The sequence below is a fragment of the Stenella coeruleoalba genome (genome assembly GCF_951394435.1).
Source record: "Stenella coeruleoalba genome assembly, chromosome: 3".
In the NCBI taxonomy this organism is placed as follows: Eukaryota; Metazoa; Chordata; class Mammalia; order Artiodactyla; family Delphinidae; genus Stenella; species Stenella coeruleoalba.
Window position 1 is genome coordinate 53,321,810 of NC_137148.1, and position 15,594 is coordinate 53,337,403.

Sequence of the window (15,594 nt, forward strand, 5' to 3'; positions counted from 1 at the left end):
TGATTACTGAGTTTTTTGGTTCCCCCTTAAATTTTGCACCCAAATCAAGTGCCTCATTCCCCTTACCCCAGCCCCCCGTCTTGTGTCCTTAACCAAGAACATCTGGGAAAACTTAGGCTCCTGTGCAGTATTACACGAAAAAATCCCCTAAGACTGGCAGAGCATTTGCAGTGAAGGTTTATGGCTTTCCTTCACTATTCCTTTGTCTTTCCTGCTTTTCCTGGGGGTACAGAGGTAAAGAGCTGGTCCCCAAGTTTCTACTCTGTTCCACTAATATGCCCTCAACCAAAGGGCTAATCAATTCTCATTGGTTGTTAATCAATTTTTACTTTGGTATCCAATCAGAATTTTATAACTATAAGCTACTATCTCTAGCCTAAAATGGGTTATTCAGCTTAATCCAGGCCTTATAAATGCAACACCTGAGTACAAGAGCTCAACTCTCTTGTCTGCCAATGCAGATTTCAGAAGATCAAGCCCTGCATGGGTGTCACCCTTTGGACCTTGAGAAGAAGGCCTAAGTCATTACACTGCCAGCTTCCCTGTTCTCTATCTGCATTTAATGATTTTGTCCCCTCTCTGTTGCTGGTATAATCTTTGCAATACCCCCAGCCTCAACAGAAACTACTGCTCACTAAGGCAGCTTACTGTGTTCCCAGTGGTGAGTGTGCCGGGATGCTTTCTTTCCTCCACTAGTTTTTCATTGTAAATGTGCTATCTCAGTTGCTGTCCCCGGTGAATAGGCTTTAGAGAGCTGGCCTGGGAACCAAACCACCATTTATCTCACGGTTCCTGTGAGAAAGAAGCTTCTAAGGACCAGACATTCAAATGAGAAGAGCGTTTGGACCGCAGCCCACCTGTAAGTTAGGATCTGTAACATAATGAGAGCGAGAACACCAGGTAGGTAGAAAAAGTCTCCTTGGTTCTGAAGTGAGGGTGGCCAATGTGCAAAACTCCTAAACCCTGGGGGAGGGGCATCCTGGCAGGGGTGTCTTTTTTTTTTTTTTCTTGGAGCTATTTGCACTGCAGAGGCATTGTAGAATCCCTGGAGAAGTAAGGATTAAGGAGGTTAACGAAGTCAATTTGATGGCAAGATTCATTTTTCAGCCTCTTCTTTTAAATTCTTTGTTTTCTCTTTGTCATTTAAAATAAGCTTTGAGACTTTATCTCCAACTTGTTTCCCAAATGGCTACATTACTGAGAACTCAGACCCAAGCACAATGCCCGAGCTGTGGGGGAGAGAGCTGGGGAGCTGGGGTCCTTGGCACTGCCAAGCTGTGGGAGTTGATGACCTCCTTTTAGGGTCAAGGTGGGAGGTGCTTCAAAGGATGCTCATGAATGGAAGTGATGGCATCCTAGTAGGTTACTCTCCTGGCCCTTCCCTGCCATGGGTCCTCCTCAACTTCTAGCCACCTTCCGTGTGAGGAAAAGGCTCTGTGTCTCTCACAGCTGCATCTGGCCCTCTGGCCCTAGTCAGTTTACCTTCCCAGGAGACTTACTAGTTCTGGGATTCAGCAAAGCACAGGGAATCCCTACCCAGCTCCAGGAACCCATCTGAAAAGTCTGGTCACTAACAAACAACAGTTCCTTTACTGAGGGCAATTTTGCTAAACATCTTTATTTTCTATCTCTAGAAATCTTCAGCACTAAATGTGCTGGTATTTCCACCTAAGAAGAAATTTAGCTGAAAATATGAGCAGAACGATGAGCAGGAATACAAATACGACAAGAAAGAAAATGCCCGTACCCGTCATCCCACAGGACAGTTTGACATCAGACAGCTTAACTCCCCTTAAAGGTGGGGGATTTGCACACACGGTCTCCTCCGAGCCCTCGAGTTTATGCAGGTTTTCTTTGTACCATGTTATGAAATGGATATTTGAGCAAGTGCAGTCCAGGGGATTGTGACTTAAATTAATGGTGCTCTGCTGAGACAAGGTGGGGAGGAGATGGGATGGGATGATGCTAATGTTATTGGCGGCCAGATTGAGGTAGATCCCCTTAAGAGGGCTAAGAGCATCCATGCTATCGCCTGTCAGGCTGTTGTGGCTTAAGTCTAAGTGGCTCATTTTCCCAAGGCCGTGGAATGCTTGCTGGTCTATGGAGAGGAGCTCACAAGAGGATAAAATCAGAATCTCCAAGCTACTCACTGTCTGAAGTAGGTTGGTCTTTGAGAGGCTCCCATCTTGAAAGTGATTCCCCTGTACATTCAGATGCCGGAGATCCAGCAGGCCTTCTAGAAGGTGCCGATTGCTAGTATCAAGGAGGCAGTGAGAGAGATTCAGAACCCGCAGGAGATGGAGGTTTTGGAAAGGACTTTGTGAAGGCTTAACATGCAGGTGGGTAAAGGCCAAATCCAGTAGTTCTAGCCAAGGACATTCTTTGAACGCCTGATCCTCGAGACCAAGGGGCTCATTGTAGCTCAGGTTTAAGTACTGCAAGTGGGGCAGGTTTTTGAGTTGCAGATTGCAACAGTCAGAAGCCTCAATATCACTGTGACTTAAATCAAGTTTCTGAAGATTTTCTAGTTTTTCCAAACACCTGACACCGAGGTCAAGTTTCTTCCTGTTGCCTTTGACAGAGAGGTCTGTAAGGGATGGGAAACTGGCAGCATTGATTTGACACAATTGGTCAAAACTATTTGCATTGAGAACTAATTTCTTGAGAGAGTTCATACCCTCAATTCCAGAGGGTAATCCTGTCAAGTGAGTTGCCGTCAGATCCAACTCCTGGAGTCGAGTGAAGCACCGAAATGTAGAAGGTGAGAAGCCACCGAAATGGTGCTTTTGTAGGTTGATGCTCTCAACAGCCATGTCACAAAGTCCCTCAAATGTGGCTGAAGTGAGGTCTTGGTCATCAGTGTCCTCAAATGTCCCCAGCCAAAGAGACTGAATAGTAGAGTTCTGTAGACCTTTCAATATAACAGACAAGTTGAGAGACCCTCCAAATTTCAAACTTTGAAAGATTTTTGAATTGAAAGCCCCAGGCTCAATGCCTTTAATGTCATTGCCATTGAAGTTAAGGCTTAGGTTCGTGGCCTGTTCCAGAGCGTTTATGTCTTTACTAGAGATGTAGTGTATAGCATTATTCTGAAAATCCAGGACTTTCAGATTCTGTGTTGGGAAGTTTTCTGGGAGATTAATGGAGGAAATACAGTTGCTTCCAAGATGCAAACTTTCCAAGTTTTCCAGGTTGTGCACTGGGATAAACTCAAGACTGGATATTCCTGTTTGGGTTAAGAAAAGATGCTTCAGCGACTTGGGCCCGGTAAGTGATGTTTCTGCCATGAATATCAGGGGATTTCCAGTTAACACAATGGTGTTCAGTTGATGATGGTTTTGAAAAGTATCTTCATGTACCCAGTTAATCTGGCACCTTAAAAAGATAACAGTATTTAATAAGAATTAATTAGGGAAAAGAAAAAAATTCTGTCACAGTGACCTATAGTAACAAAGCCATCTTTTGTGTATAGTAAAAACAGTGTACGTTATTATTCAAAGTAAAACATCATAAACTTTCTTCAGTACCCACAGATGGCCTGTTGAGTTAATGACTAGCCTCAGATCTGAACACTCTGATTTAGAATTTTTTTCCAGATATTTTAGATTGAACTCTCAGAGGTTTGTGTTTGGAACAGTTTAGTGGTTTGATTGTAGGCAAAATCAAACTATTATTTACTGTTATAAGTGATATAAAAGATGTCTTATCTACTACATAATATATAACATATGCTATGTAAAGTATGAATCTGTGTCATCCTGGGCAAGTCACAACTTTTTTCAACCTCAGTTTTTTCTTCTCTAAATTATAGCAACGATGATTACTTTGTAGAATGGTTGTGATTCAAATGGTATATATGAAAATGCCCCATAGAAATATGGAACACTAGAGGTTCAGAGAAACCCATCCTGATAGTACACTTAAAAATACTGGATTACACACACACACACACACACACACACACACACACACACAGCTCCCCTGAAGGTCAGTAAGGGAATTACTTAGAAATGCATTGTCAAAGGGAAGCTTGAATCCATAGAACCAAGGGAGTTCTGGAGCTAGTTTTGTCATATCTGTCAATACTTGCCAATCCCTAGTGGCCTAGAGCCTGGGTGTTAATGAGCCACATGGACCAGTGTCAGGAGACAAACTTGGGGACAGGATAGGAGGTCTTATCAAAACCTGCAAACTACCAAGACCCTCAAAGGATCCTTTCAGTGGGTGAACTTAAAAAAGAAAACTCACAGAGGGAGACTTTTAGGATATGCTTTTGTCTTGGCCTTGGCTCTGGGTAGAACAGCAACAACAAGAACAACAAGAGAAGTCTCCTCTGAGATCCTTTAACCAGAAGCTTCCACCTATGAGAACTGTAGCCTGAATTTATGCTACCTCTGTGGACTTCCCCAAAGAAACCCAAGTGGAAAATTTAGCTTAAAGCAGTTGCAGGATGGTAGTGACTTTAGGTAACTAGCAGGAGTAAAGAGAAACCTTTTCTGGAGTCATGTACTTACTGAATTTTTTATAAGAAGAACTTTCAAATTTACATAAAAGTAAAGAGAATAGTACGATGAACTTCCATATATCTTTCACACAAATGCAACAATTCTCACATTTTTGCCACATCTGCTTCTTTGCTTCATCTATACCTACTTCTCTCTCCTAAATTATTTTATGTCAAATCCTAGGTGTCCATACATATTTCAGTATGCATCTCCAAAAAAAAGGCTTATTTTCCATAGCCATGATGCCATTGTCACACATGAAAATATTAGTAATTCATTGGTATTATCTAGTTCCAGGAAAACATTTTAAACAAAGATTTACACAAAGTTCCACATGATAAGTGAGCTCAAAATAAAATTCAATAAACACATAAGGAAAACACATTAGCTTAAGTCAGCCAAAAAAAAAAAGTTCTACAGAATCAGATTTTAAAAGGTAGCAGATGCCAGAGTTATCAGATATATCGGATAATGTGTATGTATATATATATCATATATATGTATATATATATGATATATAAAGAATATATTACATAGCTGATATGTACTGAATATTATCAGAACATATAATAAATATGCTTTCGTCAAACATATGTTTGATATGTTTAAAGGTAACACCAAGGACCAAAAGTATGATGAAGGAAAAAATATTAAAACTGATCTCATATATTTGTAAAATGAAAAATCAGTGAAACTTATTGAAATGGGAGAAGTTAATAATTGAAATTATAAGCCAATGGATAGTTTATACAGGAGATTCAACACAGTTGAAGAGCATATTAATGGACTAGGAGTAAATATGAGAAAATTACCTAGAATGTAGTCCAAAAAACAAAGAGTTGGAAAACAAGAAAGAGAGATTAAGATATATAAAGGACAGATAAGAGGATGCAGTATAAGTCTCACCAGAGATCCAAAGGAGATACAGGAGTGAATGGGGGCAAACCGGAGTTCAAATTGATAGTGGCTAGAATATTTTAGAATTGATGAACGACGCCAATCTCAGATTCAAGGAGCCTGACGATCTACACAGTGCATCACTGTGATATTACAGAATTCCAAGGACAAAGCGAAGCTATTGGAACTGTCCAGAGAAGAAAAGACAGATTGCCAACATGCGAAAAATAACTAGACAGATAGATGACCTCCCAACAGCAACAGTGGGAGACTGGAATGATAGCCTCAAAGGGCCAAGAAAAAAACAACTGTCCACCTAGAATCATATGCCAGAAAATGCTATCTTTCAAGAATCCGAGTGAAATAAAGATATCTTCAGAAAAACAAAAACTGAGGGAGTTGACTGCTAACAGACACTCACTAAAGAAATGTCTAAGGAGGTGCTTTAGGAGAAAGGAAAATGATTCCAGAGAGGAAGATCTGAAAAGCAAGACAGAAGAATGAGAAAAGGGGATAGAAAGCAAGTTGGTAAAGCTAAGGACACCACGACTGTGTTAAGTAATAAAAACAGTGCCTCATGTGTCCAGATAACAGGTGGGGAGGGGAGCAGAGGAGGAGGTTTTAGAAAGTATGAGGTCCTATTTTTATCACTTTTTCAAAATAGCAGTAGAGGAAACTAAAAGTTCTTCAGCTACAAAAGCTATCCTGGCCCAACACTTCTTAAAAATGTGGTCAAACTCATCTCATCTGAAAATGAGAAATGATAAAGGAGAGGGAAAGTAAATTTCTTTGTGGCAAAACTAGGTAGGTAACAGAAAGATCTGAAAGGGCAAGGCTTTCTCTCAATTGTGTCTAACGGAGTCTGGGCTGGGAGGTAGCCTAGGGTTATTTGGGGGACTCTGGACTGGGAGTCAGGAGAGCAGAGTCCCAGTTTCCTTCCCTTGTGACCTTAAGCAACCTCATAAAATCTCCTTGAACCTCTGTTTTCCCATCTAACACAAGTGGGATGGCAGTATGCACCATACCTACCTCCCAGTGGTTGTTATGCAGATGTGAACGTACAGTTCTATGTATGTGAATACTCTCCTGCTCTGTAGAAGCTTAAGTTGAAGGACCAAAGTAGAATAAGTAGAGCTGCTGCAAGGGGTGCAGACCTCATCCACATACAGAGCCCTTTCCCCCATTACACACACACACACACACACATACACACACACACACACACACACACACACACACACACACACACACACACACACCAGCTGCATTTCCCTTTCACTCTCTTCCCTTATTTTCTTATGATACTTCTGCCTGCTGGTTCACAAGCACTGGTTCAGCATTTAGAATCCTAATTCTGCCTCTGAAACCAAATAATGGAACTCTTTTTTACCAACTTTCACGAAAAAATTAGTAGATGGCATGTATTTCTCCTCTAATTTTTTTTCTTAAAATGTCACACCCATTAATAGTCAACTATGTTAAAATATACTATGATGTGGCATCTGATCTAGTAGAAGATTTATTTTCAGTTTTGTTATTGATATTCCTTAGAACTTCATAAACAGCACTGCTGACACAATCTAGTTTGAGAACAAGCCACTTTCCTCTCCATTGATTGGTGCTTATTTAAATTATATTTTACGTGTATAAAAATATTTCATGGGAAAGGGTAAACATGCAGAATAAGCATGTTGTCCCTGTGCCCCAAAAGAAGGTCGTGGAAACAATTTGAATGCAAGTTGTGTTTTGACCTAAGTAGAACATCAAGCACAGGCAAAGAACTCAGATACATACCTGGTCAAATCCAAGAAGATAAGATTTATGAGTCTGCTGAAGGTTATATTTTGAATTGCAGGCAAGAAGTTAAAGCCGAATTCCAAAAATTCTGTTGTATTTGGTAGAGTGTCAGGAATCTCTCTGAGACCTAAATTTTCACAGTTATATGTCTTGTTGGCTTCTTTCTGATGAGAGAAACAATGTAAATTAATATCAGACAGTATATGGTATATGGTTGACTATCTAGCAGAATTACATATTTTATCCTTTGAGCAGCAGTCTTACTTCTAGGAATCTTCACCAAATATAATACTTGGAAAAACACAAAACGACTTATGCATAACATTATTCATTTTAGTATTTTTTTACAATAGCAAAATATTGGCGATAATCAGATTATCCATCCACATAGGACCACTTGAACAAAATATGGTGTATTCACTGAATGGAACCCTGTGTAGCTGAAAAAAGGATAAGCGTGATCTCCATAAACTGATAATGGAGTGATATACAGGTTTATTGTAAGGTGAAAAAAGCAAGGTGCAGAACGTCTATTAGTATATATTGTATATTGTATATGGTATACAGCATGCTACCTTTTGTGTAAGGAAGGCATGTGTGTATTTTCCTACATTTACAAGAAGAAACCATGGGGAAAAACCGCAAACTGGTTATATTTAAGGGAAAGGAAGGAACCAGATGGAGGAGCGGGGATGAAAACAAGGCTTCCCTGAGCGCAATTTTATAGTTTTGATTTTGGATGCATGGCAATGTTTCCTTTCACTTTGAAACAAACAAATCAACTCTAGATTAGCTTCGACAAAAGAATACGATCGGATATTACATTCTTTGTGATGTGATGCAGTATGAAGTACACAGCACCGCCTATGAAGTATTGCCAAAAAAATTTAACCTTAAATCCAATCAAGACTTTAGGCCTAACTTTCAGTCTATACGTGATTTGGGGGATTTCAGGTAAACAGCACCACAAGGTAGCAGTCAGCCAAAGGCAGAAGGTGGAGCATTCCATAGCATGACTGACTTCGTTTTATCAGCATGTGAATGATGTTTGGCGGAAGTGGAGAGCAAGGGAGTGAGATGAGAGAGGAGGCTGCTCTTATAAAAAGAGACAGATACGAAAGCTACTTCAGAGACATGACCAAAAGATAATAGAATAGCCCTTCTTTTCTAAATTTTTTATTGAAGTATAATTGACTTACAATGTCATGTTAGTTTCTGGTGTACATCAAAGTGATTCAGTTATACATATATGTATGTGTGTATATATATTATATATATATATATTCTTTTTCATATTCTTTTCCATTATGTTTTATCACAGGGTATTGAATATAGTTCCCTGTGCTATACAGTAGGACCTTGTTGTTTATCTGTTTTATATAAAATAGTTTGCATCGGCTAATCTCAAACTCCCACTCTAATCCTCCCTCACCGCTACTCCCTTGGCAACCACAAGTCTATTCTCTATGTCTGTGAGTCTGTTTCTGTTTTGTAAATAAGTTCATTTGTGCTGTATTCTAGATTCCATGTATAAGTGAAATCAATGGTATTCGTCTTCTTCTTTAAGACCTACCTAGTATGATAATCTCTAGGGTCCATCCATGTTACTGCAAATGGAATTATTTCATTCTTTTTTATGGCTGAGTAGTATTCCATTATATATATATATATATATATATATATATATATACACTACATCTTCTTTATCTATTCATCTGTTGATGGACATTTATGTTGCTTCCATGTCTTGGCTATTGTAAATAGTGCTGCAGTGAATATTGGAGTGCAGGTGTCTTTTCAAATTATAGTTTTGTCTGTATATATGCCCAGGAGTGGGATTTCTGGATCATATGACATAGAGTAGCCCTTCTTTAGATGCTGATTCAAATAAAGCATTTGGGAAAAGACATTTTATCAGGGAACTTTGAATGAGGACAGGATATTAGAGAATACTAAGAAACTGTGAATTTTGTTAATAATAATGACCTTGCCGTTATGTAGGAGAAATGTTCTTATTTTTAGTTGCATTTTGAAGCATTTAGAGGCAAAATGACATGATGCTTGGGATTTGCTTTAAAATACTTTGGCAAGAAAGGAAGGAGTGGATAGCAGAAATCAGTGGGCAAAACGTTGATGGTTGTTGAATGTGGAGTGATGCACGCAAGGTTCCCTGTAACTAAGTGCTTTTGTACATATTTAGAAATTTTCTTAATACAACCTCTTTTAAAAAGAACTAGCAGCATGGCACAGATCTTAGGTCATAGGTCTTGTAATCTTGAAGAATGACTGAGTTTTAAATCTCTGGAACTGTAGGCTGCTGATACCAGGCCTAACATTTGGGCACAGCCCTGCACATAAATTCACAGGACTTCCTCATTCTGAGTCCCCAGGAGAGTCAAGTGTTCTGACGTCTGTTGTTTACTGCTTGCTAGAAGTGCAAACTCAAGTTATAGATCTTGGACTAACTAGGTAACAATGGGAAGGGGTTAGTTAGAAGCCTATAGAATTGTGGGCTCATAATTTATCTGGATGATGCCTTAGGGTAAAGGATCGTGGGGCAGGTATGAAGGTCTGTTGGGGTATGTTTTGCATGGGGAGGCTCCAGGGAAGGAAAGAAATGATCTCCAAGAAAAGTACACTTGGGGATACAAAGAAGAAAGACATCCCAGAACCATAGGCCATCTCTCAGCTCATCTCAGGCTCCATGTGATTTCATCCAACCTTTCAGGCCCTGCTTTCTCTGTGCCACACAGGGGTCTCACTAGATGCCCCACTGAGACTGCCCTGGACTGGGAAAGACCTGCCCCATGAAAGTCTAAATCAGCAGCTGTCCTCATCCTGAGTTGCAAACAGGTCTGCTTAGTTAGAAACAGAAGATGGCACACATCCGCCTTTGCTCTGAAGTGTGACATTTTAGAGGTGTTGCTAATTTAACTGCTTTTTCCTTTATTCACTCCAACTTCTGATTAGTTGGGCACTTTTTTGTAGGTACAGTGAGCATGCTCATTTACAGGAAATCACTGGTTTCCTTCTCTATTGTGACAATATTAAGAAAGTCACTGATGTCATTGCCACATAAGAAAGTCATTGCCACATTTATATTTTCTTGTAATCCATAATTGTTTCGTGGACCCAAAGCCCTTCAGGCACTGCCACAAATCTACATAATGCCCTTGAAATGCACACTTTGCATTTAAAACATATTTGATTGACTGGTGGGGGAAAACACATGCTGCTAGACCCCTCTTTGGTCCCCCTGAACATGGAAGACCTAGAGAGAAGATGTATGTGCAGCTGCTAAGGTCTGGATTAGCTTTGAGGAGACATTTTTCTTTTCTGGTCTCCACTGGCATAGCTGATGTCATATATACGTGGACAAAGGGGGCATTTTCTCAATTCATCTCACTCTATTCTGGTCCGTTAGCAAAAGACTCGACGTTGGCAATTCCCTCCTTTTCCAGAATATAATGTGCCCGTGACAACTAAATTGTATGCTTTACTAAGCACTTCACTGCATTAATGTGATTCCCAAAGTTGGAATGGAGTACTAGCTCTCCTGAGCCAGTGGCCTGAGGGAGCGCCTAGCAAATGGAAAGGAATAGCTCAGTTTCAACCCAGTGAAAACCCAAGAACCAGTGCATGACACTTCCCGGGAGTACTGAGAAGTCCACCACCACGAGCCAGGGTCGTAACGCTCAATAATCTCTAGTTACATAAACTGCAATGAACTATCTGCCCTTGATTCCTAAAGAAAGACGCAAATGACAAGAACGGCAGCTCATAAGAAAATTTGAAAACCAAACACATTTCAGAGACTGTTCTGGGCTCTTGTGCCACGGCTTTCACAGCCACACTCCCGTACAATCACTGCACCTCATTTCCGTGTCTCTTTTGTCTCCTGTAATCTGAAATGATTCTTCAGCCTTTCCTGGTCTCTCCTGGCATTGATTAATTTTTTTTAAGAATCCAGGCTCATAGTTTGCAGAATGTTACTCCTTTGGGGTTTGTATGTTTCCTCATGATTTGATTCAGGTTATACATTGTTCATAGAACTACATCGGTGAGATTGTATCTTATTCACTGTCAGTTTTCACAGCAAAACTTTCTAGGGGTGAGTTCTGATAGCATAGCACAGGATTCCCGGGCAGCAGAATGATAATACAACGGAGCAGGAAAGGACAGGGTGTAAAAGAGGATTGCTGGGTCCTGACTGTGTGGCCACTGCCATTTTGCCCAGGGCTGGGCCAGCTGTGAGGACCACGGGTTCAGTTGCTTTTCTAGGCAGACACCCACCACCGCTTTTGCAGCTCCTGTGGTTTCTCTGAGCCCCACATGACCACTTCTTATAGACCCAGACTTCATCGCTAGACCTCAGTCTAGGGTCAGTTTCCAAAGTCACTTTCTCATTCTTCTGCTTTGGCCATTCCATCGCAGACAGGACCCTTCTGGATGTGAACTTAGGCAGCCAGCAGGGCTGAGACAAAGCCAGCTGGTATTCAGGACAACTGCCCCATGCCCGTCCCTAATCCACGTCATGGGCATTTGCACTGGGACCTGTGCCAGTCACTTCATCTCCAGCTCTGCATCAGAGCTGTGCCTTTACACAGAGCAGGACTCCCAAGTGCTACATCTTTGTCTGCAATCCCTTTTCCCTCCAGGTATTCATTTGCATTTTTTCAATCAGGATCTTATTTTGCTTCTTTCTGCTGCATCTCTAACCCCCTGCCATTCCACAATATTTTCTCTCCTCACAAGTGCTGAGATCATTTTCTGATTTCAAATTCTCTGAGTTTCACGCAAGTGCTAATCCCACTTGTTGGGATGTCTCCTCTGCGCTTGGTAACCACAGCAGCCAACTCTGCCGGGCACGAGGAGTCTGGGACACTGAACCCCAGCCCTCCCTCGGTGATCATTCCTCTATCCAGAGATAGCAATTTGACTGAGCCAAATCACAGAGTAATAATGACTCTCTGAAAATAAAACAAAACACTCCCAAGAGGTCACAGCCCTAAAACTTGGTTGTCAGTCTAACTCCTCCAGGCAAGGGGCACTCCAATTATAAGTGGTTCTTTTTCTGTGTGTCTTGAGGCAGACTGCCCAGGTTCAAATTCCAGCTCTCAACTACCAAGCTGTGTTCTCTGAGCCTCCTTTTTTGCCCAGTTGTAGATCGAGGATAATAACTCCTGTTGGCAGACCAACTCTGAGGATTAATGAGGTAATAATGTACGTCACTCTCACAAGAAAAGTTAGCATTTCCCTGGATCATCAAAACATCATTGTCATCGTCTAGAGCTATTGGGAAGCCCTTGTATCCATGAACTTGGAGTTCTCTTAAAATAGAGCTCTACTTAAACACTCTCCCCATACCTAGACCCAAAAGACTGTCTCCTACCGTGGTTTTAACGGGACAGAATAGTCAAGATGAGCCCATTTGAAATGAGGAGGCATGCCTACACTCCCAAGCAATTATTCAAGAGCACATCTAACATGTTACCTGAGTCCAAATCACAGAACACTGACTTCCAGCTACTCTTTGCATCTTGGTCAGCCTCCAAAAACCTGGTCATAGATCTCATTTTGTTACTTATGATACACACACCTACATGAATACACACACAGAGCATTTAATCATGGAAGGTTCTGTGTGGAGTATTTACGAGTGTTCGTTATAATATTTTTAGAAGATTTTAGAATTTGTCAAGGTTTGACATTTTTTTCAAACAAAAAGTTTTATTAAAAAATTCATCCTGACTCTTACCTCACATCATAGGCAAAAAGCAATTCCAGATGGACTGTAAATGTACATGTGAAACTTAGAAATAAATACCGAATGATGAAACTTCCAGAAGAAAACATAGGATAATATCTCCATGGCCTTGCGTTGGCAAAAACTTCTTTTTATTTTTAAGTTATTTATCTATCTATCTGTCATCTATCTATCTATCTATTTATTTAGGCTGCGCTGAGTCTCCGCTGCTGTGTGTGGGCCTCTCACTGCTGTGGTCTCTCCCGTTGCGGAGCATGGGCTCCAGGCGGGTGGGCCCCATCAGTTGCCGCGCGTGGGCTCAGTAGTTGTGGCTCGCGGGCCCTAGAGCACAGGCTCAGTAGCTGCGGCACGAGGGCCCAGCCGCTCCCCGGCATATGGAACCCTCCCGGACCAGGGATCAAACCCGCATCCCCTGCATTGGCAGGCGGACCCCCAACCACTGCGCCACCAGGGAAGTCCCGGCAAAAATTTCTTAAACAGAACAGATATGCACTGAAAATAAACAAAGGAACAATGATAAATCAAGCAATATTACAATAAAAGGTTTCTGTTCATCAAAAAATGTCAAGGGAGTGAAAAGGCAAGCCACAGAGTGGGAGAATATATTTGTAATGTGATAAAGAACCTGTATCCAGAATACATGAAGAACCACTACAAAAACAGAAAGCAAAATACAGACAACGTAAGAGAAAATGGGCCAAAGACTTGAAATAGGCACTTACACACACACGCACACAAACACACACAAGGATACATAAATATACTCAATTTAATTATTTATCAGGAAAATTAAAAATCCCAGTGAAATACCGCTACCCATCAGAAGAGCTAATGTTCTTAAACAAACAATAGCAAATGTCAGTGAGGCTGTAGGGCAATCAGAACTCATAGCCATTGCTGGTGAGAATAAATGGGTACCAACCCATCGAAAAACTGTTTGACAATATTTACTGAAGTTAAACATATGTGTACCCTATGACCAAATACATCTACTCCCTATTATACACCTAATAAATCTTTGTTGACTAAAGACCTAGGTAAGAATATCCAAAGCAGCAACATTCATAATAGGCAAAAAATGGAAAACAATGCAAATGTCCACTAACAGTAGAATGTATAAATAAATAGTTTCACTAATAAAACAGAATACCATTCAGCGATTAATGGAGCACATGATGGCCGCACACAACATCATATATAACTATCACGTGTTTGATATTGAGTGGAAGCAGCCAGACACAGAAGGGTGCACACTGTATGGTCTCATGTACACAAAATTCAAAAAGAGGCAAAGTCAATTTTTGGTGATATAAGCGAGAGTACTGGATGGTCTTGGGGGCTAGTGACCGGGAGGAGACAGGAGAGGGCTTCTGAGGTGCTGAGAAAGTTCTGTTTCTTGATCTGTGTGCTGCTCACATGGATGTGTTCACTTGGTGAGAACTCATTGAGCTCTACACTTAGGACTGGTGAGCTTTTCTGTATGTATATTTTACTTCAATAAAAAATTTACTGAACTCAAAACAAAACCAAACCCTTGTTTTCAGGATAGGGCCTGATAAATTCATGGTGGTCACATGAACATATATACAGTATGTGTTAATTTTGCTGAAACTGAAGAGGAAGAATGAATGAGGAAAGGAAGACAAGAGGAAGGAGTGGGCAAGCTGGAGTGAATTTCACCTGAAAAAGGGCCAAACTGTTAAATCAAAAGCTTCCTCTCCTACCACTTCTACTTTATCTCACTTTTCTGAAGCAGGACTCTTTGGGGAAGTGGCCATGTGCTGGGAGGTTGGACAAACGCTCCTTCATGCTAGGGAGCAGGTTTGGAGGTCTGCTCTTTGCACTGGGACCCTGTTGACATCTTATGTCCCAACTGGGATTATTTGGGGGAAATTGTTTGCAGAGGAAAACAACCCTCACTTCTTCCTACTATGAACCTTTGAGATCATCTCCCCGCCTGAGCTTTTTGGTTCCTTTTTCACTGTAAAGAAAAACTCCTGCACACCTCGTTGCCCTTTTAAGGCTCAGATAGGACTGCACGCTGAATCTCAACATTTCCAGGTGGTTTAATCTGGACAAAGACAAATAGTTTGGACTCACCTCAGTGCACATTGGATCTGAGGAGGTGGCGACTTTACAGCTGGCAGAAATCAGCACCGCCAACAGGAAGCAGCTGACACGGGGAGCCATCACAGGACCGAGGCAACCCAGCTTGGTAAGGTTAGCTAATGCCTGGAGCTGTGAAATCGAATCAAGCTATGATGGCCTCGATAATCTGGCAGCCAGAGAGTGCTCAGAAGGGTAATCTGAGAACAAGAAATGCTGTTGACGGCTCAGCAGTTGGTGGATTTTTGCTGCAAAAAAGGGGAAGTCCTTTCTGCATAGTACCCATTCTTGCCCAAAATAGCTGAGCACCCAGCCTCAGAATGGCCCAGTGCATTTCCTGGCCAACATGAATCAGTTGCACAGTTCCTTTTCGCTGGTCACGTGGACTCTCGGGGTCATGGTTCCTAGTGACCCTAGGCGAGCTTCAACGGTTTGGCCAGCTCCAACAGCTTCTGGTCCCTTTCCATCGGAGAGGTTGTGGGAGCAGAAGTCTGTCCTCACGGAGGAGGCCACCTTGTTAGC

The 15,594-nt window shown here is 41.3% G+C and overlaps 1 protein-coding gene across 1 annotated transcript; it reads right to left on the reverse strand.

Annotated features, from left to right (window-relative positions):
• Nucleotides 1-1,646: 1,646 nt before the first annotated feature.
• CD180 (CD180 molecule) lies at nt 1,647-15,156 on the reverse strand (the record flags this gene model as incomplete). The annotated part of the gene is made up of 3 exons (XM_079917572.1): nt 1,647-3,375; nt 7,197-7,363; nt 15,067-15,156. 3 exons carry the CDS (start codon nt 15,154-15,156, stop codon nt 1,647-1,649), a joined length of 1,986 nt encoding a protein of 661 aa, XP_079773698.1.
• Between the last annotated feature and the right edge of the window lie 438 nt (nt 15,157-15,594).